The sequence below is a fragment of the Dendrobium catenatum genome, unplaced genomic scaffold (assembly GCF_001605985.2).
Source record: "Dendrobium catenatum unplaced genomic scaffold, ASM160598v2 fragScaff_scaffold_864, whole genome shotgun sequence".
Lineage (NCBI taxonomy): Eukaryota > Viridiplantae > Streptophyta > Magnoliopsida > Asparagales > Orchidaceae > Dendrobium > Dendrobium catenatum.
In genome coordinates this window covers 663,258-689,325 of record NW_021319326.1, presented here as the reverse complement: position 1 = coordinate 689,325, position 26,068 = coordinate 663,258, and the positions used below count along the sequence as shown (strand labels likewise).

Genomic DNA, 26,068 nt, shown 5'->3' with positions numbered 1-26,068 from the left:
GAACTTTCCCTCCATATCTGTCTTCAGTTGTCCGAACTCGCCTTCTAGTGCTTCCACCTTCTTTCCGGCCATCTTTCTTCTAAGAATCCCAAAAAAAATACTTCTTCCGGAAAAGAAACTTGCTGAAATTTCAGAATTTCAGCCGCCGGTGGTCCCAAATCGACGCTCTGATACCAATTTGATAGGAAATACTTGAAATCAAGTAATTCCTACCCCAAAACTGAAGCGGAACCAGGGAAAAACTGCTGTCTCCAGCAGTGGACAGCAGTTTTTTTGCAGGAAACAGTGAGGAAACGCGAGAAAACTGAGATCCAACGCATGCAACGCTAGTATTTTATTAGTAGACGAATAAAATTGCAAAGATACAATTTGTTCTTCAATTCGAGAGGAAGAACGTACTCTCCAAAGTCTCTGGCGAAGCCAAGAGCCCAAAACAAAACCTAGATCTCAAAGAGAAAACTCAAATTCAAGATAAGATTCAAATTCCCCCCCAAACTCCTAATTATACAAAATTAATCATAAAGGACAATAATAAACTTCCTAAAACTGCCTTCTCATTCAAAATATCCCTCCTAATCTCCCCCCAAGCTGCCTATGTGGACCTCACGTTTTTCCGCCCCGTCTGTTTTCTCCGCATGGAGTAACAGTGGACCGGTCCGGGTTGGACCGGTCCAGCCGGCCCCTCCTGGGCCGGCGTAACAGTTTCTAATGAAGTAACAACTGCTACATTATGAATGCCTCAATGTTAAGATTTTTGTTTCACCATACTTTAGGGATCTTGAACATAGGATTACTTTCTTGTATAAGATAGACATGATTAAAAGTAGCATGGTTTTGCACATAGGGTTGCTTTCTTGTATAAGATAAAACGTGTAAAACTAGCTTGGTTTTTAGGGAAAACAATCTACCAAGTTGAACCGTACAAACTTCTTTCATGATTCAGGTGCAGGCCAAATTTGGAATGGTGTAGAGTGACAAGTTGCACTGTTGAACAAGTTCATAATTCAGGTGCATGCCAAACTTGGAATGGTGGCCTATGTCGTTATCATACCGACTCACATGATGTAATGAATAATTTGCTAATGTTACATCTACACGGTGCAATTAGTGGCAACTTAACTAAAAATTAATCGCATTAATCAATATAATTACTGATACAATTTTTCTTACTTTTTTATCATTGTAGGATGATTTCAATTTTTTATTTCTTCTCCTTCATATGTGCAGGTGCACACTTCTCTTTATTGCGCACTTGCACTTACAAGGATTTATTGCTCATCGATAGTCAAACACTTTTTTTTTTTTATAGTCAAACACATATAATTGTAGAATTTTGGGACGATTAGTTGCTCAAGTCTTCCAGTTAGCATGTTTCTCTTCTTGATGTGCCATTTTTTCTTCTTGTAAACAGGAAGTGGATGACTGGAGTGATGATATTTCAAGTGAATCACAGGTTCATTTCAATAGTCCTTGACTTATCAAGTAGAGAACCTTAATATTATATTGCTTACATTCTTCAAGGTTTTGATGAAGAAGTTTTTCTAAATGGTGGTTATTATTTTTGTGTTATCCTTGATGGTATTTATTTGGTGATATTCTCTTTTTGGCTGTTGTTTTTTTTTGGTCTCGTAACTAACACTTTATAATTTTCATGAGTAAAATGGATAGACTGCATGTTGGATGATTACTTGAATCCCTTTTTGCAAACTGTTGCATGGGCCATGATTTACTGAATTCCACATTGTTGGCAGAAGGGTTCACTCCTTAAATGAGTTGCTGAAAATCCCCATTTTCGTTGGTTTGACCTCTGCATTTTTTTTGTTACAAGAACATGATGTGCAATGCATTTGCTCACACATAACGTGCTCTTCAGTTCCAGTGATGGGTAAATTTGCTAGTGCGCTAGTACTGCATCAGTAAATGAGGCCTTTTTATACTTGATTATGTGATCGTTGATATATGTTTCTTTAACTTTGTTTGGTTTCAAGCTGCTAATTATGTGGAACAAGCTGGGTTGCTGGGTAACAAGCAGAACTTTTTTCATACATTTTTATTTTCTATGGGGCTGTTTGGTTGGATGTATTTAAAAGAAATCCCCTGCATTTTGAATTTGGTGTTGTTTGATCGAATGTATTTCTGATGCGATGAAATTAAATTTTCTTTTTTGTTTTGACGAACTTCAAAAACATAGAAAAATCAGTTTCAATGAAGAATGTCGGGAGCTGCAGTGGTGAAGGTGGAGGCAAAGTCGGCACTTAGTAGAGGCGAGGTGGGGGTTCTGGGAGCGGAGTTGCGATGTCATAGGGTATGTGCAAGGTCGTCATTAGGTTTGCATGTGGGCTCTTTGTTGAGGCATGAGGTTCGCCACAAGGCCGTGAGTGCTCTGAGTGGAGACACAAGATCGTGATGATCATGATGATGGAGGGTGAAAGCGCAAGGCCGTGAGAGTCTGTGTGAGCTTATATATTCTTAATTCATTTGATTTGTTCGAATTTGGAATACATTGAAAATGAACTAGATGAGATATTCTAAATTCCTAACAAATTTTCTTTGCATTTGTTATACTTTCAATCAAATACCTAAAAATTAAAACCATTGCATTTCTTTTAGTCTACACTCAACATCACAATAAATTACCCATAAATATTTTGACATTTAGTGCAAAAGAAGATCTGGTCGTTTCGATAAAGATGATGAGAATCAATTCTATTAATTTTCTAAATTCTTCTCAATGTTTATTTTTTTCCTTAAATTTTCTCATCTACTACTATGCTCTACTATTGTTATAACACATTTGAATCATGCCAATTTTTTTGTTATTTTTTCTGATGAAATTTTTAACTTAAGTAGTATTTTTTTCTTAATTAATAAACTTTATTATTAGAAAGAATCAAATAAAAGATTAAAGAATAAATCTATGCAATTTTGAATCCTAAACACCAAATGCCTCATCGTGCATGCTTTCACACATAATGACATTGTTCTAGTTGGAAGCCTGCCTTATTGTTTTTTTTTTTTTGTTCTTTAAATGAAGTTTATCTTGTCTTTTGATGATTATTGCCATCTGTGTGATGTTCTTCTTTCCAGTTTGTTTGCTTCATAAGAGAGTATTCTTTATAACTTTCATGGATGAAAATGGACTACATGATGGATGATTACTTGAATCACTTTTTACTAATCATCCCATAGTCTCTGCTTTGCTTGCAACTTTGCCTCCACTTTTTTTTTTATAAGAACATGAGTGTCCTAAGTGCTGAGTGCACACACTAAATAGAAGGCGCATAGTTCCTGTGATTGAGAAATTGGCTAGTGCATTGGTATTGCATTTGCGAATGGTTCTTCGGTTTATGTTTAACTATAGGATCTTTGAAATATGTTTCTCTTACTTGGCTTGGCTTAACTATAATTATTGGAAATAGCTGAATTTTTGGGAAACAAGTACTTTTTATTCACATATTCTTTACTCTTTAAATATTTTGAGATTATAGTACCAAGAAATATCTAGTTATATAAACCTGATTTTGAGCTTTAATTACCTTGTTAACCTACCTAAAATTTTCTCCATGGTAATTTTTGTCTTACTTTTCACTTTTTTTATATACTATGAACTTTTATTATCATTAGAACTCGTTGGAATCATTGTCAATTTTTTTGTCATTTTTAGCAATTCATGATAAATTTTCTATTAGTAATCTTTTTTTTTTACATTAATATACTTTAATTAGTATAAATAGTCAAATAAAATATTAAAGAATAAATTTGAGCGTAGGAAGCAATAGCTTTAATGATAAGCTTATGGACAACTGCTATGAAAAACTAAGGGGTATGGTTGTTAATTGTGTTGTTAAAAGCGCATTCAAAGGAAAAGTTATGATATGCATAAGAGTTGTGCATTGCAGCTTTCTCACTTGCAAGAAGAATGTTGAGCACACTTTGCACAATGCTCGAGTATGAAAGCATTGTAGAAGTTCTCACACGAAGCGCTCACATGGTTGGCTCTTTGCAGTTCATCTTCATGTTGCCAACTCGCAGTTTTTGGGTTTAGCTTACACGCCTGGTAGAATGGCAGTTCAATGTCTACAATAAAAGTGGGGAGAACCCATGAAAGCAACAAGAGATGATGCTTGATCTTCTTATCTTTGTGTTTGGTTTCTCCTTCACAAGCGAACATCATAGCAATAATGCTTGATCTTTTTTTGTGTTTGGCTTCTCCTTCACAAGCGAACATCATAGCAATAATGCTTGATCTTTTTGCCTTCATCTCCAAATTCTCCTCTACATGCATACATACATTAACTCTCATCCATGCCTAGTTTTTCATCCACACGAGCATATGCCGACAACTGTACTTTCTCCTAATTCCTTTTTACCTCTCAACTTTCTCTGGTAGTTTGAATTTGTTTTATCTAGTAATGATTTTTATTTATTTTTATTAAATGAGAAGCTAGAAAATTGATGTTATAATGTCAGGTTAAAATGCTTTATTCTGTCTAGTTTTTTTTTTTTTTGTGGTTAGGAATTCAAAAAATATATAACCATGCCCATTTTATAATGAAAACTTATAGAAATCAAAATGACATGCCCAAGTTATCCTTAAGATATTTCTTTGTAATGCATTAATTAGACTGTACAAGTTAATGATTATTTATGTTCACCTCATTTGGATTTATTTTTAGACTAGAATGTAATTATAGTGATGTGAAATTTTGTTATAATTTCTATTATTTGTATTTTATGAGGGGTTCATGATCTTAAGTTATTATATTTGATTGTTTTATTATTATTTATTTATTTATTTAATTTAATGTTAGGGTGGCCGACTAGAGAAGCCATACATTTATTAAGAGGTTTGATGGAGAAATATAGAGAAAATAAAGAGGATCTACCTATGATATTTATTTATTTAGAAAGAGCATATGATAAAGTTCCAAGAGAAGTGTTATGGAGAGTTCTTGAAAAAAAAGTAGTTAATAACGCTTATATTCAAATCATTAAATATATGTATGCATGATCTATTACTTGTGTTCAAACACAATATGGTTTGACCAAGTATTTCCCTATTTCGGTTGGGTTACATCAAGGATCAGCCTTAAGCCCATATCTTTTTGCTTTAGTCATGGATGTTCTCACTAGACTTTTGCAAGAGGATGTACCTTGGTGTATGCTTTTTGCTTATGATATTCTTCTTGTTGATAAGACTAGAGAGGGAGTTGAAGGTAAACTTGAATTATGGAGGTCAACCTTAGAGTCTAAAGGTTTTCGCTTGAGTAGATCTAAAACGGAATACATGGAGTGTAATTGTAGTAGTAATAGACCTAGTGAGGAGATTGTGACTTCAGGCGATCAAGTCATTAATAAGAGTACACATTTTAGATATCTTGGATCTATTATTCAGAGTGATGGTGAAATAGATGGGGATATTATCAACAGAATTCAAGTTGGATGGTTGAAGTGTAGGAATGCATCAGGCTTGTTGTGTGATAGAAAAGTAGCCCTCAAACTTAATGGAAAATTATATAAGATGGTGGTGAGGCCTGCAATGCTTTATGGTGCTGAATGTTGGCCATTAAAAGAGAAGCATAATACTAAGTTAAGTGTGGCAGAGATGAGGATGCTTAAGTGGATGAGTGGCTTTATCCTTAAAGATAGGATACGAAATGAGCATATACGTGAAAAGATTGGAGTAGCTCCTGTAGAAGATAAGATTAGAGAGAGTCGCCTTAGATGGTTTGGTCACATAAAACAGCAGCCTTCCAATGATCCGGTTAGGAAAGTAGAGGTATTAGATTTGACTTATGTTAAGAAAGGTAGAGGCAAACCTAAAATGCCTTGGTTAGAAAATATTAGAAATGATCCTTCTTTATTAGATTTAAACGAGAATTTGACTTTCAATAGGACACAATGGAGAAAAAAAGATTCATATAGCCGACCCCACATAGTGTGATAAAGGCTTGATGTTGTTGTTGTATTGTTAGGATGGCCAATTACAAAACTAAACTTATCTTATAATTGTTTATTGGAAATATGATTGCTTGTATTTTTTAATTTGCACAAAATTATTAAAGTATTAGCTTATGTTACACTTGTTTTTTGTATATTAAATGTGTATTATATACACAAAATGTATGTGTACCCCAAGTTTTTTTTGTTTTGGTTAACAAAGATGTTGCTTTGCACTTTGAAACTTTTGCTACTGTTACTGTAAAGGTGACAATTGTAAGTCTTATGGCAGCAATTGCAGTAAACATAGGTTGGCATTTGCGAGTGGCAAGAAGTCAGACGTCGATGATCAGACTGAGATGGAGGCAACAAGAAACCTAGTGGGACAGTGAACCTATGCGTGGCGATTGCAAGAAGTCCAATGAGAGTGACAATATTGAGCTTGGAGTTTGCAAGTATTGCTCACCTTAAGGGGTGTTGTATCTAGCTCGAAAGCATTGATAGACAGAAGACGAGAGGCTACAATAATGACAGACAAAAGTAAACAATGACGAATGATCATCATAATGAATACACTGTGATGGTGTGTGCTACAATTAATGTATGGATGTTGATTGTAAAAGCTTCAAGGGGCCCCATCCTTCTCTAGAGCTCCAAACTTCTAGAAACTTGTTCCTAGTTAATTAAACCTGGGGTTTATTTATACTAAGAATAAGGTAAATTTAAGTATATGTGATCTTTAATTGATTCTCATGTGAAACAAATGGTAAAGATTTTTGTCATCACAATTTTGAAATTCAAGCCAAATTAGGATCAAATGAGACCGAACCCTTAATAGGCTTGATCAATCTTACCATTCCAAAATACAAAACAAAAGACAAAATGCCCCCTGGGGTCACAAGCACCTACTCCCTCAAGCGAGGGTAAAAATGGAAAGTGCATAAATAAATAAAAATACAAATAATAATTTAAAATAAGATGGTGCAATCAAGGCCGTCGATCTTCGTCTTCTCCTCTGATCAGCTTTCACGGTCAGATGTTCGCATCATTCTTCCGTGGTGGGAAAAAGCTCGACTCCGTCGAGTACGCATCCCGGGTGCATAGCCGTGCTCTGATACCAAACTGATGTAGAACGAGGGAGGGGTTATTTAATTTTAGGTTTTGAATTCGAATTTGGAGGGAAACCAATCTAGGAAAGAACAAAGAGGAAGGAGAGAGAGAGAGATGGGAGGCTGGCGGCTAGAGAGAAAGAGAAGAGATTAATTTCCCAAAATCTAAAGTTTAAATTCAGATTAGATAGGGCGGGATTAGGGGGTTTTGAATTTTGAATTTCAAATAGGGAGGGAAAGGAAAATTATTCCTAAATGAGAGATTTTGATTGAGGTATTTAGGAGGAGGAAAGTTAATGTGGGAAGAGAGATAGATAAAAGGAGGGGGTTGGCGGCTTGGTGAGGTGGCATAGGGTTAGGGGGGGGGGTGAGTTTAAAGCTTGCCTAATCAAGGACCTTTAATTGAGGAAAAGGATTTAAATAAAATCTAAATTGAAATTGATTTGGACTTGATTTAAGGACATCCCTAAAATAAGTATTTCAAAATTCAAAATTGATTGAATAATTTATATCAAAGCTTTCCAAAAGAGTTTGTATAGAGAAAAGAAAGTAATGATGGGAGGTTTGAATTTTGGAGGCAAAGGGATTAGGATTGGGTGAGTTCCTAAAATAGGGTTGTTTTAATTTTGGAAAGTTTTTGAAATTCAAATTTGTTTGAATTTGAATTAAAGGATCTTCCAAATTAGAAAACTCTAAATTAGGAAAGCATTAATGGGGTAATTGAATGGGGATCAAGGGGGTTGGGGATAGGTTAGGCCATCGGCTAGGGGTTTGGGGAATTGTGGTCGGCGGTGTGGAAGGAGAGAAGGAGGCCGGCAGTGTGATGGGGGAGGAGGGATTAGGCCGACAGTTTAGGGTGGAGATGGGGAGGAGGTCGACTGTTGGGAGGAAGAAGGGTTGTTGGCCGGTGGCCTCGAGGATGAATTGGGAAATGGAATTTGTAATAGATAAAACCACGAACCCAGATGCTTCCTACAGTTGGTGGGTGATGCGTTGCCCTTCACCTAGGGACTTCAAGCCACGAGCCCGTACGCTTCCTGAGGCTGGTGGGTATTATTTTTCCCTCATATAGGGATCTCTCCAAAGTTCTCTCAAGAACAAGAGTGCATAAATTTTTCTTGATAATATTCCATTCACCATTACAAGAAAGGAGGAGGCTATAAATAGCCCAAAATACAAAACAAAAGACAAAGTGCCCCCTTAGGTCACAAGTAGGGTTGTCAATATTGGACCCGACCTGAACCCGAAACGGATTTGGTTTGGGTTCAATAATTCAACCCGTTTCAAAAATTAGGTCGGGTTCAGGTTAACCCGTTGACCCGAAATTGACCCAACAACCTGAGATTGACCTGTTTTGACCCGAAAAGCGGATATTAACCCATTTTTTGACCTGAAAACTAGCAATTTTTTGTTGGCACCAGGTCATTCGGATCGGGTCAGGTTGACCCGGACCTGAAGCGGGTCGGGTTTGGATATGGAAAAATGACCCGTTTGCAAAAACAGGTTGGGTTCGGGTTGACCCGAATAGTGTTGGGACTGATGGAACCCGACCCGTGACCCGAAATTGACACCCCTAGTCACAAGCACCTATTCCCTCAAGCGAGGGTAAAAATGGAAAATGCATAAATAAAAATACAAATAATACTTAAAATAAAATGGTGCGATCAATCTTCATCTCCTCTTCTGATAAGCTTTCACGGTCGGATGTCCGCATCAGTGTGTGAGCTTCTTATGGCTTTTTTGTTTACTACCCTAATGGAATATTGAGTTTGATAAGGAAACATCCAAGTTTACATGGCATTTTTCTCACTCAAGAATTCCCGGTTTTATTGAGAAAGCATGATCTAATAATGACAACCATATTCTTTGGCGAGGTTTCTGTGCAAATTTCGATCAAATTATGAGGACGTTTCTTTTTGTGTTTTCTTCTATTAATATTTAAGTCTTTTTTGGACTTGTGTATCTGGTTTGAGTGTCCTAGAAATCAAATAATCTCTGTATAGTTGTCGAGATTTTTTTAGAGTTATATCTTACTGGTTATTTATGTTTTCTTCTTTATTTTTCTGACTCCCTGTTCTCAGATTTTACCTTACAATTGATTTCCCTAATTATTTCCAAATATTGGTAACTTTCAGAATGAAGATGAGGATGGAGATGAAGATTGGGTGGCTTGATTCGTAAAGTGTTGTTGGAGCATGGTTGGTTTACTGACGGAAGCATCTTTGCTAGTTATTGGTGAGATATCAAACTGACACTGCATCTTCTGAAGTGTAGTAACACTAACTTTGCATCTCAACAAAAACTCTAGCGGGTCATTTGGTTGCTTGTAAATAGAAAGCATGTTTTTATAAAATGGTTTTGCTAGTAAATTGATGAGTTATTATCGGAAATTTTTTTAACTCAATTTATGTGTGAATGAAATCATTCTTTTTTAATGCGTTTTCAGTAAGTTTGTGATGTTTGAAATCAATGTTGATGTCTGATTACATTAAACCAAATGATAGATGCTAGAAATTCATTATTTTTAAAAATATGATCTCTCACTTCAAGCATCCAAATGAGTCCTAATTGATATTACTTAAAATTTTGGTGTGGCGGTCAATGTTGTTGATGATTAACTAGAAAGGAAAAAAGAGACTAATTAAGAATGATTTACTTGCAAGCTTTTCCTCTTGAGAACTCAGGTTATTCATTTGCAGAGTAAAACATGATACAAGAGGCTAGTACAGAAAGAGGTGGCTTTTAATCTTTTGCGCCAAAATCTATAAAATGAGTTCATTACAGCTCGGGAAATGAATGTAAGCAAGTTTTGTTAGAATCTGTCAGAACGTGTAGGTGCATCTGCTTAATACATAGTATGTGACAATTCCATTCATTTGTTTGAGTGATTAGTAGCAGTTTGAATGATTTTATTTTATTTTGTTTTTTATTAATGAGAGGTGGAATCTGGAGCAATACTTGAATTGCCTTCAATATGATATGAATGTTTTGAAATTGGGCCTCCTCAACCCAAGGATAGGACTAGATACATCAGCACCTTTCTAGACTCTTTTGGTGGAGATTTCTTGTGTTGGGTTAGTTTTATTTTCCTGTAGAGGAAAGTGCAAAAGAAATACTATTTGATTGTAGAAAGTTTTTGCTATTGTTGTTGTATAGCAGTAATAATATTGCTATAAGTAGGATATCCCTCATGAATTGAAGCAGATGGAGGCACAATTATCATTCTGGGCCTTTGCATAAAATGAGCCATGAGTAAATGGAAGTCTCCCCTAAAATTGTTTACCATATGAAGAAATGTTAATGACACATTTCTCTAAAGCTCAATGTAGATATTAGGATGCATGGATTGTGCTGGAAAACTATGAATGTTTATAACATGAAATTTTATTTTATGGTCTTCCATATAGCTTGGTAGAGTGTGATTTAGGCGTTAAAGAAATTGATTAGCGGCGGACTGATGGTGTTATTTTAGTGATTGGGTTTATACACTTTGGCTTCGATGGTAATGTTTGAGTTATATTTGATTGAGGTTTGTTTGTAGACTTTCATGTTAACAGTTGCAGGATGACTAATGGTGTGCTGGGAAAGCCAATGCTTGAGGGTGATAATGTATTTGTCATGGGATGCTTGGAATTTTTGCACTTAATATGAAGATCAATGTATTATATGTAGAAAACCATAGGTGAAGAATACTTTATATTTTTCCATTTTTACGTAGGTTCAGTATTCAGAATACTTTGACAAGTGAGCAAGGGACACTGCATAGTTGACTAGCTATAATTTTAAATAGGCAAGAGTTCTCACATCATGGATAGATGTGGGCAAAAAAACTAGCCAATGAAATTAAAATTAGGATATGAAGTTGAAATATAGATTTTCTTACAGGCAAATTAATAAAATTAATAGATATTATGATCCATATGAAGATAAATATTCTTTGCATTTAGATAACTAAATGTGTTAGAGAGAATGCTAAGGATATTGATAGTTTAGGATTTAAACTTTGATAGTCTGGTGGAAGTCGTATTATAAATGGTGTATGTGTGATTATAAATAAGAGTTTGAAAGATATTGTTGTAAAAATTAATAGAATTGGAGATATAATTATAATTTTAAATATTGTTGTTGATGTTAATATTATTAATATTATAAGCGCTTATGCTTCTTAAGTAGGTTTAAATATGTGTTCAAAATTAAAATTTTGGAATGACTTTGAAGAATTAATACCAATGATACATATTGAAGAAAGAGTTTTTATTGAAGAAGAGGAAGAGAAATCTGAGATCTCTCTTTCCACCAAGCTTCTAGGCCACTGACGGCCATCGAACGTTGTTGGACTTTCTCCCAACCATCGACTGTCATCGGACTTACGCCCAAACACCAACTGTCACTAGACTTACGTCCGACCACCAACTATCCTCAGACTTTCGTTGGACTTCCTCTCAACTACCGACTGTCACAAGACTTTTGCTTTGCCACTAACTGTCGTCGAACTTATGCTCAACCACTGACCCTCGCCGGAATTTCGTCGGTTTCTGCTCGACCACGAACTGTCACCAGACTTTACCGGACTTCCGCTCGGCCATCGATTGTCACCAGCTATATTATGGCCTCTCCGACCAACATTGTCAACTACGTTCCTTACGACCTCCATCACCATACAATGGTCTTTCTAATCACTGTCATCCTTCGACTACGGTCCTTTCGTTCACCGCTGTCCGACTACGATCTTTCTGACCTACATTGCCCTCCAACTATGGTCCTTTTCGACCACCATTGCCAACTATAATCTTTCAAACCTCCGTCATCTATGTCGCCCTCCAACTACGGTCTTTTCGACCTTTGTCACCGACGACTAAGGTCCTTCCGACTACCATTGCCCGACGACTACAATCCTTCCGATCACCGTCACCCGACTATGATCTTTCTGACCTTCATCGCCTGTATACTACAGTCCTTCAAGGCTATATCATTTGCCGACTATGATCCTACCGACCAAACGAACATGTGAGTACTTAATCTTCCAACTCCCACCATATAATGCATTATATATGATATATATTTACTACATCGAGCCAAGGCCTTCCCCCCAATGAAGGACCTCATTTGTAATCAATTGCATGTACTAGTTGATTCGTTTTAAATGGACAATGTCCCATGGTTTTTTCTCATTTTCAAGAGTTTCAATGTAAACATTTTGGTGTCTCTTATTAACAAAATACCCCTCTTTATTTGTATGCGTGTTGAATCTTCATACAAAGCCAAGATGCTAAACATTATATTTCTCTACCTGCCGTGAATATTTCAAGATGCAATACTTCTCCTATACAATCTTAACCTTCCATTTTCATTATTCAAATAAAATGTTAAGTCATTCATTTTATTATATCTAAATGACTTAAATCATGACCTTTCATTTTTTTTAAATTAAAATAAACCTATACCGCCCGATTTCACCTATTTGTTTCGTTGCGATTTTCAGCTCTCATAAATTTAGTCGTGACTTTTCATTTCTTCCAAAAAAAAATATATAGATAAATACTACTTTTTTTTTTTCGTACGTTTTTAGATTCTTAAAAAATGTTTCGCCTCTTCAATTCTTCGCCAACCTCTTCAAATTTAATTTATCTTGAGCCCTTTCTCTTCTCCTCTAAAATATGAGGTTGTCTTCACTTCTCTTCCTCTCATTCTTTCTTTTTCTCTTCTGTGCATATGAGACGGCTGCACTAACAAGGAGCGGCTAGAATAACCAATGCCATATTTTTGTGGGTGAGGTTCTTATTCGTTAGATGGTTTGGTATGGACTTATTGAGGAGCAAATATTACGTCAGGTCATCGGACGCGTCCAGAGACCAATAATTACACGCTACGTCACCTGAAATTCGGTATTGAGCATTCGGTATTGCTCGGTATACGTTCGAATTTTTTATTTTTTGTCCGAATGTAATAATTACTCCTTATTAAGGACCAGAATAAGCTTGATTATATTCTTGTTGGAAGTCTCCTGGCATAGATAAACATTTCATTGCTCCGGTCATATATAATTTATTATTCTGATAAATTTTATCTTACTTTTTGCTATCCCAAATCAAGATTGTCTTGCCATCTATAAATCTTTACCTTATTTTCTTTCTATCCACCTTTCAATAGAAATGCAAAGAAATGTTTATAGTGAGAAAGGCCAAAGTAGAGCAAAGTAAATATCAAGTAATCAAACCCTATTGAAAAATAATCAACTTAATTATTTATGAAATGTGCAAGGATTCAAATATTAATTTAAATTATTGATGCACATAAAATTTGACATTCTCTAAAAGACAATAAAATTTTTTTTTTTAAGTTGTTTTTTCTCTGGAATTATGATTTCCTATTTATATCTTTTCTCTTCAGTTGTATAAAATTTTATAGAATAAAATGTGAATTATATTTACAAGGTTTTTTGTTGTTGTGAGATGTTGATTTTCAAGTAATTTATATTCATTTGGTTTGTTTTGTGTTTTAAACTTAATATGCTGGTATCCCACTATTAATTGAGACTATAATTTTAAGGTATTCTTTCAAATGTAATTTAATTGTTGTTATTGCTCTATTAATTCTACTAACAAATAATTTTTTTTAGCATTAAATTATTAAAAAAATCAATATATTTTGTCAAATATAATTTTATATGAATAATTAACTTATTCTTTAGATGATCATTATTGTAAACATTTTTACTATTTATTTATGTAATTAAATAAATATTTTATTATCATTTCTTAAAATTTATTCACGTGTTCGCATTTTTACCAGTAATGATCAAAAGCAGCTTTCTATTTAAAACATGTTAATCTTACCAGTCAAACACAACTCTCCTTGACCTATTGGTTGAAAGCTTAGGCTTCCAACCAAGAGGTCCAAGGTTCGAGTCCATGTGTATGTGTTGTGTGTGTGAGTTTGCCTTAAATGGCCTAAATGTCCCAAAAAAAAAAAAAATCTTACCAGTCAATGACTGCTGAAAACTTTCTATCACTAAGCTAATTCACTAGACTAAGTAGGCTGATAATGAAAAAAAAAAAAAGAAAGAAATCGAAAAAATTATTCTTTGCGGATGCCGAATGTTATCTGGAGATCAATTAAAATAAGTCACGTCAACTCTTCATTATGTACCGCGGCTGGGTATTGCTCGGTATCACAAATCAGTATCGCTGGCGTGATTGCACCTGATTCGTCTCCGAAAATAGAGCTATGAGTGGCCTCCGCGGAGAATAATTTCTCCAAATGACAAATCCAAATCCAAATCCGTGAAATCTCACCAATCATAACAGCTTTAAAATTGGAAAAATTATTACATCCGGTAAAAAAATGAAAATTTGAACGTATACCGAGTGCTCAATACCGAGCTCTAGGTGATATTACCCATGAGTATTAATCTCTGGAGGCGTTCTATGTTCGGACATAATAATTACTCCCAAATTGAAGCTTCATCGCCCAGTCCTAATCCTCCGGACCATTAATCTATCGACCTTCAAAATTCTCATCAGAGCTTGCACTACTGGAACCATCGTTCACACCACCAGCATTACCGAGGAGACCGCTGAAAGGCCCTGGAAGCGAGATTCTTACCCTCCTTCGCCTATTCCTGTTTCCCGAAGATCTTTGTTCTTCCCCAATTGTTGAAGCCAGGCCACTCAAATCCCACGTTCCCCCCGATCGCCCTCCTCGAGCAGCCGGCGCTCTCGCAACCCGCTGCAGGTGATCAGGATCCTCCGTGGGAAGCTCGAACCTGCATACCGGACACGAATTATGCAGCTCGAGCCAACGAACGATACAATCTTGATGGTAGATGTGCTTGCAAGGCATCTGCATCGCCTCAGCACCTACCTCAAACTCATCCTTACAAACTGCGCACTGCGATTCGACGTCTCCAGCAACCATTTCCTCTGAAATCTCGATGATCGGTAAAGCCTCCACCGCCGATTTCGACGCCGGCGGAGTACCGTACCGGTTTGGATCGTTCTCAAAAAGTTGTTGAACGACATGCTCGAGGCCCGGGCCGTATACGTACTCGCCGATGTTTTCGGCAGAGCTGCCGCCGGCGCCATCAAACATGATTTGGATGCTTCCTCCGCCGGAGAAAATCGATTGAATGTAATCGTTGAAGAAGAGCTGAGGATCGAAGCCAGGGTTTTCGGATGGCCGCGAATATTGAGGAGTGGAGTTCATGCCGAGGAGACCGACAAAGTCTCCTGGATTTCTAATTTCCACGCTGCCCGAAGAGGAGTTGAACGGGAGAGCCGACGTTGGGGCGATCGTAGAATCTTCAACACCGGCTTGGCTGGAGATGAAGGACCCTGATTCCGGTACCTCGAGCTCCTCGACGAAGCTGTCGCCGCAGATAGGGCAGACGGGGTCAGTGCCGACAGGGGGGACGATGTTCACTGTTGTTTCACACCGGTGGCAAAAATACAACAGCGAGGTGATGGCACCGCCTGTGGGATTGGCGGCGGAGGACATTTTTCAGGTGGCGATGACGATGAAGCTAACGGTGAGCTGTCGGGAAATGAGAAAAGCTGTGTTAGTTTCAATTCTTAAGGCCGAATTCCAGGTCGACAGGCAGCCGTTATTTGAATCGGCCATTCGTGCTAAATTATAGAATTAATAATTATCCGTATTATTAATTAATTCTAGGATTTATTTTTCAAATATATTATATTGATTATATTTTATTTTTAATTTATTAATAAAAAATTATCTCAAATATAATCTGATAATTATTATTATTAGATACGGTTATTAAATAATTAATTAATTCTTACTATTTTCGATTGAATTTATTAAATAGTGAATTTTATTGCTCAACACTGAAGAGGTGGAACATGTGATGTCCACATTCAGAGATTAAATGACCATATTCATTTTTTTAATAACTATATTTAAATTAATAATAGTTAGATTAAGTATTCTATTAATGACATTTCATGCAATTTAATTATATTTATAATATAGATTATGAAATTAATCAATATATTAAATAATTATAGTTAATCATAGAATCTAATGTTACTATTTATATTCCCATGGTGACATTATTTTAGCATCAATGAATTTACTCTATTTCTTAATTTATATATTTAAATTAAAAATCTATTTTTATTTAAATATAAGTATTAAAAATATAAAATTATTCTATTTTTATTTAATTTAATATTAGTATAAATATGTCTATATAAAAATAAAAAATATAGCAAATGAGAATATCCTAAAGAATAAGTATATCTATACAATAATAAATACTATAGATTTCTATCATAACTATTAACCAAATATAACAATATTGATATGATAAAACTTTGAGTATAATTATTCTAATAATTCTAATAATGAGGAGTTACCTATTAGAGCCACCAAGAGATCCTTTTATTTTAGGCATTCTTCTAGATCAAATGGAAGATAATAAGAATGGGAGCCCAAAGATAAAATTTAATTAATGATAGGTTCAGATTCATATAAGAAATTATAAAAACATGTGAAACATATGAATATCCTACAATCAAAGTAGGATGTGCTTATTGAAATATTAATAATCTAATAATTAAAAATTAAGCAAATATTGTATATCATATTATGTTGTAATGTAATTTATATGATATCAAGTAAAATGAATGGTTATTTGATAAAAGTTTTATAATTTTGTTGTCTTCTTGTTGTGAGAGATAAATTTTTATAGTAAAAATTAACTTCAAAGTAATAAAAATTGATTGAATGATTAAAATAGAAATAGTTGATTGTGAACAAATAATATCAATTATATTTATTTTAAAATAATTAATGAGGTTAGTAATGAAAAAAAAATCTATTTATAGATAAATTCAAATAAAGTATTAATTAAAATTAAATAATATTCACATAATAATAATAATAATAATAATAACCAAATTTTTTAATAAAAAACTTTATAATATATTAAATACATAATAGTAGATTCTTTTGTGTGATGATATGAAAATAAATTATAGATAGTATTGACTTAAAAATATTCAATACAATTTTGAATAAAATTATATTTTAGAAATGCATACTTGTTTAAAATTTTTCATAACAAATATTTTTTAATTTATATAATAGAAATTTTTCGCATAATAGTTGGCTTAAGTTTTATCAAATATCTAAAAATTAATTCTTGTCTTAAAAGTTAAAATACATAATCAATGAAGAAAAATGATTAGAAAACGATACATAAATGTTCATGTTCTTCATGTTTCTTATAATCATTCTTGTGTTTCCTTTACAAGTTGTGATATGAATATTTTGGTAATTATTTTATATTATTAATTTATAAAACCATCCTGATATGCTACTAAGGTAGATGAAAACATTTGTTTGCTACTCTGTGTGTTGATGTCTATTAGCAAGGTTTAAAATTTAAAACTCTTAAGTGTTGATGTACCAACTTAGAATGTGTTTAGGCCTTCTATTGCTTTAGTGGTGGTGGAAATTGACACAACTCTAAAGTTTCATAATCTTATTGTTGTTATGAACATAAAGTTGTGTGAGAATATCCCAAAATAATGCTCACATTATCATCTATTTGGCCATATTTTAGCATATATAAGAAAATAAGTGGTTGTCTTGTTGGCTAAAAAAATAATGTAGTGTAAAGTGTACATTCCAAAGATAGGGTTGTCAATGGTTGTGGAAGTCAACAGTGGTGGTCGACGATGGCGGTGATCAAAAGTGGTGGCCGACAGTGCATGGTGGTAGACAACAACAGTGGTCGACAGTGTTGGAGGCTGGTAGTGATGGCAGTCCACTAAGGAAGCCAGAAGTGATTACTGGTAGTAGCAGACAATGAAGTTCTAGTGTAATATTTGAAAATCAACCAAATTGAAAGAATTCCAAATACTTAAAAGATAAACTAGATGGTGAATTCCAAATACATCAAAACCCTATACTGCATTTGGTTAACTTCAAACCAAATACCAATATTCTCCAAATCCCTGCATTTGGAATACTTTATGCCCCTTTTACTTCAAACAAAACTGCCCCTAAGTAATTTGGAAATGCAACATCGTACTAAAAATATACTTTATATCTGTGGAGCCAATGGTAACTACCTCAGGACAACCCTAGCCTATTGCAAGCCAAATTCAAATCAAAACTTAAGCCTCCCTTTCCTTGTTATCTATCCTTGCAACTATTGCTTAAATGGATATTCTTTGCATTATTGATGGTCCAAGATACTCACTCTAAAATACACACATATTTAAATCCTTCTCGTTTTTTTTTTTTTTTAATTTTTTTTTTAAATTATTTTTAATCCTTCTCGTTCTTTAATTGGCCTTGATGACTGTGTTATTGCTCAGGATTTACAGCTCAATAATGTTATAGTTACTCAACGTTTTTTAGAAATCTAAGTTTAAAATGGAATTTATATCTATCATAACAACTGAGAAAATGATCAAGCTCTTTTGATGAATTTTCTTTAAACCTGATACGTCACCTAAATCGCCTTAATCTAGCGCAAATCTCGAGGCATATCTTAGTTGAAAAATTTTAAAAATTAAATTTGGGATCATCTGAACACCAATTTTAGCAAACTTATAATCAAATTGAACGTCTTAGTAAGATGAATCCAACAATACTAAAATTTGTCCAATCCAAACTTAAATGGGCTCAAATTATGGGCTTAAAGCATATTGGGAAGCTTTAGAGCATTAATTAGATGACCAAATAATATCAAATATGGCATACTTATAGTCGAATCGAGCTGTTCAACGAGACAAATCCAACGAGCCGAAAATCGCTTAATTTTGATATCATTAAATCCATAGACTACTGTCACTCTGATCACCATCACTTGTTGACATTGCCTGTCGAATATGGTCTTTTCTGCAACAACCCAAATATATGAAGAGTATTTTTAATGAAAAATATGAATTTTTGAATTTCAGATTCAACTAGAGTGATTTGACATTGTACGTGACTAATCTCTTATGGAAGAAATTAGAGGAGAATGGGGGAGATGAGGAGAGAGAAAGTCTATTGGAGCATTTTTATCCATCATTCCTTTTACAAAAGTATTCTAATCATTGTACTCGACAAATCTCTTACTTCTATTTTCAATGATTTTGATTTCTACGAATTAATTTAACTCTCCAAAATTTGTCAAAATTATATCATTTCCTGATTTTCTAAGCTTTCAAAGCATAACTTTTGATATGCTAGAGATTTGATAATTTTAAACGATTTTTTATATGATTTTTATTATACTTTCTCTAGTTAAATATGTGTATAATAATTTCTAGGTGAAATGAGTAAGAGAAAAAAGACATACTAAAAATGGACTGAAAGCAATATACTATGATTTAGGTAAGGATTCTGCAGCTTAGGCTATGTATGCAGTGGTGCTAGAGTGGTTTTATTTTAATTTCTTTAATTTTTTATTATTTTGTAGTCAATATGGCTATTGTATATATTGTTTTGAATTCTATCGATATGATATAATTTTTTAATATATAAATGTGAATTAAGATTTCCATTGTTTATTAAATCCCTATTAACTTGTTTAGGTTTATAAAAAATCATAATATAATTTAAGATAAATGTAAATCGCACAATATACTCTATAAAACCTTAAAAAAATATATGCTAATTGAGGTGAACCCTTATAAATAGTAAGATATAAATAATCGATAAATACCTTAGTGAGATCTTAGGATTGATAAAAAAATCCATCATACTACTAAGATGAAGAAGATGCTTAAAAGCTACTTTGCAATAGGTTATTAGGTTTCTTGGAAAAAAATTCAAGGTATACTATTTGCATTTATGAAAACTTTAAGAAGTTAGCGATATCTTATGTTATTTGTCAAATCCTAGTACAATGTTGAGGTTAATGCAAATCTTAGTGGTAGAGAAAATTTTGGGTTATTATATTGTGATTTAAATTTGGCCAACCTACTTCTTATAGTCATTATTTACTTAAAATGAGTGTAATATAAGACCTAATTAAACATTTTTTTTATAGAAAGGAGTTAATAATATAATGGTTTTAGGAGATTTCATAAGAAGAAATAAAATACGAGGTTCAATAGGGTTAGACTAATAAATCTTATCTCACTCTATGTATAATACTTACAAGAAGTTATATCATTAAGTTTAAAGTCAAGTAGAGAATCTTAGTTGATTAGCCTTATAAAGAGAGTGGATTTTTAAAGATTAATTACACCTATATCACCTCTAAAAAGTTTTCTCGATAAAAACATTATGCTTTTGTTTTAATTTGTATGGTTTAACATCAAAAGTTTGTAGTGATTGATAATACATGGGGTAAATTATTGTAAATAAGTCAGACAGTTATCTCTCCACATGAAAAATATATATGATTATAATCATTGAATCACCAAGGTGTCAAAACGAGTGTGTGGAGAGTATTGATAAAGTTAAAAAAAGTAGAAATAATATAGTCAAAATTTTGTGTTTGTCTTCCCATGTTATCTATCTTGAAGTTATTTAGTCATGAATGTAGGTGACCTAATTCGATCATGGGACACCTAATTAGCAAGTATGATTTACATCATCCAAAGTTAGCCTCATGGCCTAAAACCAATGGAAGAAAATTTAAATTTCTAGATAGACAAAGTCTAAGTAGTAGACTTGGAAAGATGCATGGCTTACAATCTTTTGTTTAATAAGATTGCCTATACAAGAGGGGAGCAAGATAGTATGAGTATGTAAAACAAGAGCTACTAAGGTGGACTTACAATTATGTTTGGATCATCTAAGCCACTACAAAGAGTGTTAACATAACCACCTTGGTGTATTAATTAAAATCACGCATACAAGTAAAATGTATATCTTTTAATAACCCAAATTTTTTAAATAATTTTTTAAATGAAAAATCTAAATTTTAGCATCGTGCTTTGTCGAAGAAGAAAGAGAGATGGAGGAGAGAGAAGATTGTTGAGAGTTTTTTCACCAATCAATCTTATTCAGAAATTTCTTCTATTCATTGTAAGTAACCCAAATTTCATTTTAGTTTTCAATGATTTTGTGTATGATGATTTCTTCTCTCCTAAATAGATAAAAATATATTTTCTTCTTATTTATCAAATTTTTACCCTGTAAAATTTTTTATATTATATATATCAATTTTATGAACATTTTAATTATAATATTATCAATTTCTACTAGGTGAAACAAAAGTTATTATTTTCTAAAATTATGAGATATATATATATATATATATATATATATAATTGTATTTTATAGATATTGCACATTAGACTGCATTTCATATATATGAATGTGGCATTGGCAATAAAAGCAAGAAAGGCTAGCTATTAATGCTATAAATGGGTTGACTATTAAAACATAATACTATGCGCAGGAGGGTGGGCTGACAAACTTTCCTTTAAAGATGATTTGTGGTGTGATCCCGGATGTAGCCTGTAAGTGATAATCAATTATGCTGACGGGTGGAGGGTGCCTACTCTTAATGATTATTGAAAGCCATTTGAAATATATTGCTAATAAAGATGATAATTATGAAATGACTACATATGAAAGGATGAAAAATAACATATTAAAGGTGAATGTCATGCCTTGCTAAATCATATATTGATACATGCATATATTAATAGCATTGATAGTGTTGACAGATATATTGACATGATAAAATATTGGATGAATATATATTACATGAGCAGATGTTGCATATGAATAGATGAGATAGATTCTTTTAATGGTTTATGAATGATTTCTGCACTGTTATTTTACGGTTTTAATGATTTATATACATGTTATTGATTCCTAGATTCATTGCTATGATTCTTTGCCTTTATTATTAATTATTTTTAATTTTATTAATGATAATTAGTCATTGATTATTATTGATTTAAATGACAGAGTATTTTATATTGATTCTTTAGTCCTTACATTGAAAGCTTTGTTGGGTTTGAGTTACTGCTAAGCTTTTTAGCTCATTATATAGATTTTAATGATTTATGACAAGGAGGCATAACTAGTTGGAATGAGATTGGTAAAGATTCTCATATTTTCTTTTGATTTTATTTGTCTTTTTTTATTTTTTATTTGTAGTCAGGAGCTAGTGATTGAGTATTGATTGTATTGATTTCCTGACCATTATATATTGATTGTAGGAGAATGAATATAATGAAATAATTTGACTAATAAAATTGTTAGACGATTCAACTAGATATATAGATTTATTATTTTGATGATTTATATAAGCTTTGGTTGATTAATTAAAAAGATAAAAATATATAATTCTTTCAAATTTAATTGAGGGGGTGGAAAAAATTAGCATCAAGGCAGTTGTTGGAAGAATTAATTGAATTATTACCAGAGTTATAAGAAATTGATTATGTGTCAGGTAGATTGGGTAAATTAAGATACATTAGTTTGCACCCACATAAGTGAATGATATGTGATTCAACGAAATGTATGAGTGTATCATAAAAATTGATTGAGTTTATTTTAATTTATAATTTATTTTGATTCGATTTGAGATTTGATCTTACTATTTTTTATTGATTTTGTGCCCAAATACTTAAGAAAAATATCTGGGATGACATTTCTAAGGTGGGTAGATTGTCTTACTAGTTTTTTTGTATTGATTTTATGCCCAAATTCTTAAGAAAAATGTCGGGGACAACATTTCTAAGGTGGTTAGATTGTAATAATCCAAATTTTAAAAAATATTTTTTAAAAAATGAAAAGTCTAAATTTCAACATTGTGCCTTACCAACGAAGAAAGAAATAGGGAGAAGAGAAAAGATTGTTCAGAGTTTTATAGGTCAATTTTGTTCAAAGATTTCTTCTATTCATTATTAAGTAACACAAATCTCATTTTAATTTTCAATGATTCTAAGTTTGACGGATTTATTCTCTCCTAAATCAATAAAAATATATTTTTTCTTGATTTATCAAATTTTTACTATGTAACTTTTTGTATAAGATAAATACATATTTTATTAATATTTTGACTGTAATATTATCGATTTCTATGATGTGAAATGAAAGTTATGATTTTCTAAAACAATAAGATAATATATAGATTTTACTATATTTTATAGATATTGCATATTAGATTGGATTTCATATAAATGAATGTGGCATTTACAATATAAGCAAGAAAAGTTGGTTGATAACACTATTAAATAATTTGGATATTAAAAACACCATGCGCAGGAGAGTAGGTCGACGAGTTTTCCTTTAAAGAGAATTTGTGTTGTAATCCCGGAAATAACTTGTAACTAATGATCGATTACACCGACGGGCAGAGAATGACACCTCTTAATGTTTATTGAAAGTCACCTAAAATATGAATGATAAAGATAATGATAATAAAGATGAGATAAATACATATGAAATGATGAAAACACCACATTAACACTAATTATCTTGCATTACTAAATCATACATTAATGCATGCATATATTGATAGCAATCATAACATTTATATATATATATATATATATTGACAACATATCGTATTGAATGCATAGTTAGTACATGAACAAATGTTGTATATAAATAGATGAGATATGGTTTTTCAGTAATTTATGAATAAGTTTTGCCCTATTATTTTACTGATTTTTATACATACTATTGATTCATACATTCATTGTAATGATTTATTGCTTTTATTATTAGTCATTCTTAGTTTTATTGATGATAATTGGTTGTTGATTATATCGATTGTTATTGATTTAATTGACTGAGCAATTCATATTAATTATTTAGTCTTTGTATTAAAAGCTTTTTTGAGTTTGAGTTATTGTTGGGATTTTTAGCTCATTATATAAATTTTAATGATTTCAGGTTTTAGAGGGAAGGGGTTAGGATCAGTTGGAGTGAAATTGACAGAGATCCTCAGGTTTTATTTTGATTTTATTTGTATTATTTTTATTTTGTAGTCAAGAGCTAGTGATAGAGTATAGATTATATCAATCTCATGATTATTATATATTGATTTTGAGAGAATGAATGTAATGAAATATTTTGACGAATATAATTATTAGATGCTTCAATTGAATATATTGATTTATTATTTTGACGATTTATAGAAGCTATAATTGATTAATTAAGAAGGTAAAATAAATACTTCTTCCAAATTTAATTCTAGATTATTACATATAATAAGGAATGTGATATGTATGCAAGTTATATACTTTTAAGTGAGAGGCTTTTACTTTATGTGTTTAACAAAATATGATATGAATGTGAATCAACACTTAAGAGTTTTGATCGCTAGCGAAATCTCTGGGTAGTGTCTTATCTACAAACCCAATCTGCCTTCTGAAAATTCCCCCGGGATCACACATCATCCCAAAAATTGGAATTTTTCGGAGCCCACAAAAGGATACAAAGATAATGTTTTTAAATTTTAAGAAAATATTTTCTAATTTATTTTAAGTTGATTATTAATTTATTAAACTTAATAGAAATATTTTTCCAAAGAGCCTATAATATTTGAATGATTTCTAAAAAAATCACAAACACTAGTAAAACAAAACTTGTAAGTTACATATTTAAAAGAAATAAACATAAAAACATAATGTTGTCCTGGCTAAAAGAATCAAGTGTTGAACTTTGGTTTGAAACACATTCAAACCCTTATGTACGTCATTCGAACACTCATAGTTCATAGTGCAAACCCTCATACGATACGTCATGTGTACCCTCACACTATGCACATGTGAACCCTTATTTCGTATGTCATTTGAACCCTCATGAGAATGACAATTTTTGAATCCTTGTAATTAGTCGTTTGAAGCATCAAGCAATTTCTATTGTGTATGGGATCACAAAACTCGTGATCGAAGCTTGTCGGTATAAGCATTTAATGGGCATATGACAAGTGAAGGAGGCGAGGAGCTTGTGACAGGAGCTCATTAGGGGATTGCATCAATGGGATCAACTACATGTAAAGAAGAAGAGGAGTTCATGATAGCTCCTTGGGGGTATGCATTAATGAACCAATGATGTGTGAATGAGAACATGAGATCATGATAGGAGTTGATGGAGCATATATATGCGCACCAACAACTTGTGAATGAGAAAAGTAGTTCGTGGCAGGAATCAGTGGTGTCAATTATTGATAGATCAATGATATGTAAAGGAGAAGAAGAGGTCATGATGGATCACATTGTGGTAATGCACGGAAAGTATCAATTGCGTGTGAAGGATAAGATGGGATCGTTATGGGAGTTTCATTGCAAGCATGGTGAACTATAAGTGTTGAGGAAGAGAGGAGAGATTTAAACTAAGGATCGAAACCCAACTCAAATTAATTCTAATCAGCTCGAATTTGAAACTATTCAAATAAATTTTGAATGAATTATGAGCGGAATAAGCAACCCGCTAATATAAGAGGTTATATTTTACTGAGAAAAATTTCATTCAAAATAAACTCCCATGCATATTTCTCTCAAATAACATACAACACATACATTTTGTCAATTATGCACTTTATGAGGAGTGTATTTATGTACATTTATTTTGTTTTGACAATAAGAAGTCTTTTTATTTAGACGAATTTGCAAATTTATAACACAATTATGGACAAATAAAAAAGTTGAAAAAAAATTTAAACCAATTTGGTGGTCGGACATTATATATAAATAAGAAAGTCTCGTTGTGATAAAATGAAGTCTACAAAATTAAGATAAGGGGGATTTAAGTACATACCACATTACTCTTATGTATTTATATATTTGATAACAAAGCTTTGGTATTTGCTAAGGTAATATTTTAATGTCTCAATCACACACACACATATATTAATAATATTTTTGATGTGAATAAAAATGGAATGTTATATAAATAAATATCAAAGATTTATGAGGTATGAATGTTAATTTTCCTTAAGATAAATGAATTAAAATTATTTAGCTAAAATAGAAAATTAGCTTAAAGCCAAAAATTTAATCTACTTATAGTATTAAATAAATTAAAAAAAGTCAAATTCAATTATATTTCAATAAAAAGTTTTATGAAATGCAATTAATTTT

General features: G+C 32.5%; 2 protein-coding genes across 6 annotated transcripts in view; one reads left to right on the top strand and one right to left on the bottom strand.

Annotated features, from left to right (window-relative positions):
- Positions 1-10,083, top strand: part of LOC110096356 (DNA-binding protein RHL1) — a 21,473-nt gene extending 11,390 nt beyond the window's left edge. Inside the window, exons 11-13 of one of the 5 annotated variants that reach the window (XR_003701563.1) lie at positions 1,412-1,453; positions 9,185-9,284; positions 9,749-10,083. Coding sequence is in view for 1 of the 5 variants with exons in the window: in XM_020822257.2 (XP_020677916.1) it covers positions 1,412-1,453; positions 9,185-9,223 (81 nt within the window). In the remaining 4 variants the exon portion in view is untranslated. Of the gene's footprint in view, positions 1-943; positions 1,009-1,411; positions 1,454-9,184; positions 9,491-9,748 lie in introns of those variants that run through there. The other 4 variants (XR_003701564.1, XM_020822257.2, XR_003701566.1 and 1 more) reach the window with 4 other exon arrangements.
- A 3,986-nt stretch (positions 10,084-14,069) lies between these two features.
- On the bottom strand, positions 14,070-15,624 carry LOC110096358 (E3 ubiquitin-protein ligase RING1). The gene has a single exon (XM_020822258.2). The coding sequence runs from the start codon at positions 15,543-15,545 to the stop codon at positions 14,547-14,549; it is 999 nt and encodes a 332-aa protein (XP_020677917.1). The 5' UTR covers positions 15,546-15,624; the 3' UTR covers positions 14,070-14,546.
- Between the last annotated feature and the right edge of the window lie 10,444 nt (positions 15,625-26,068).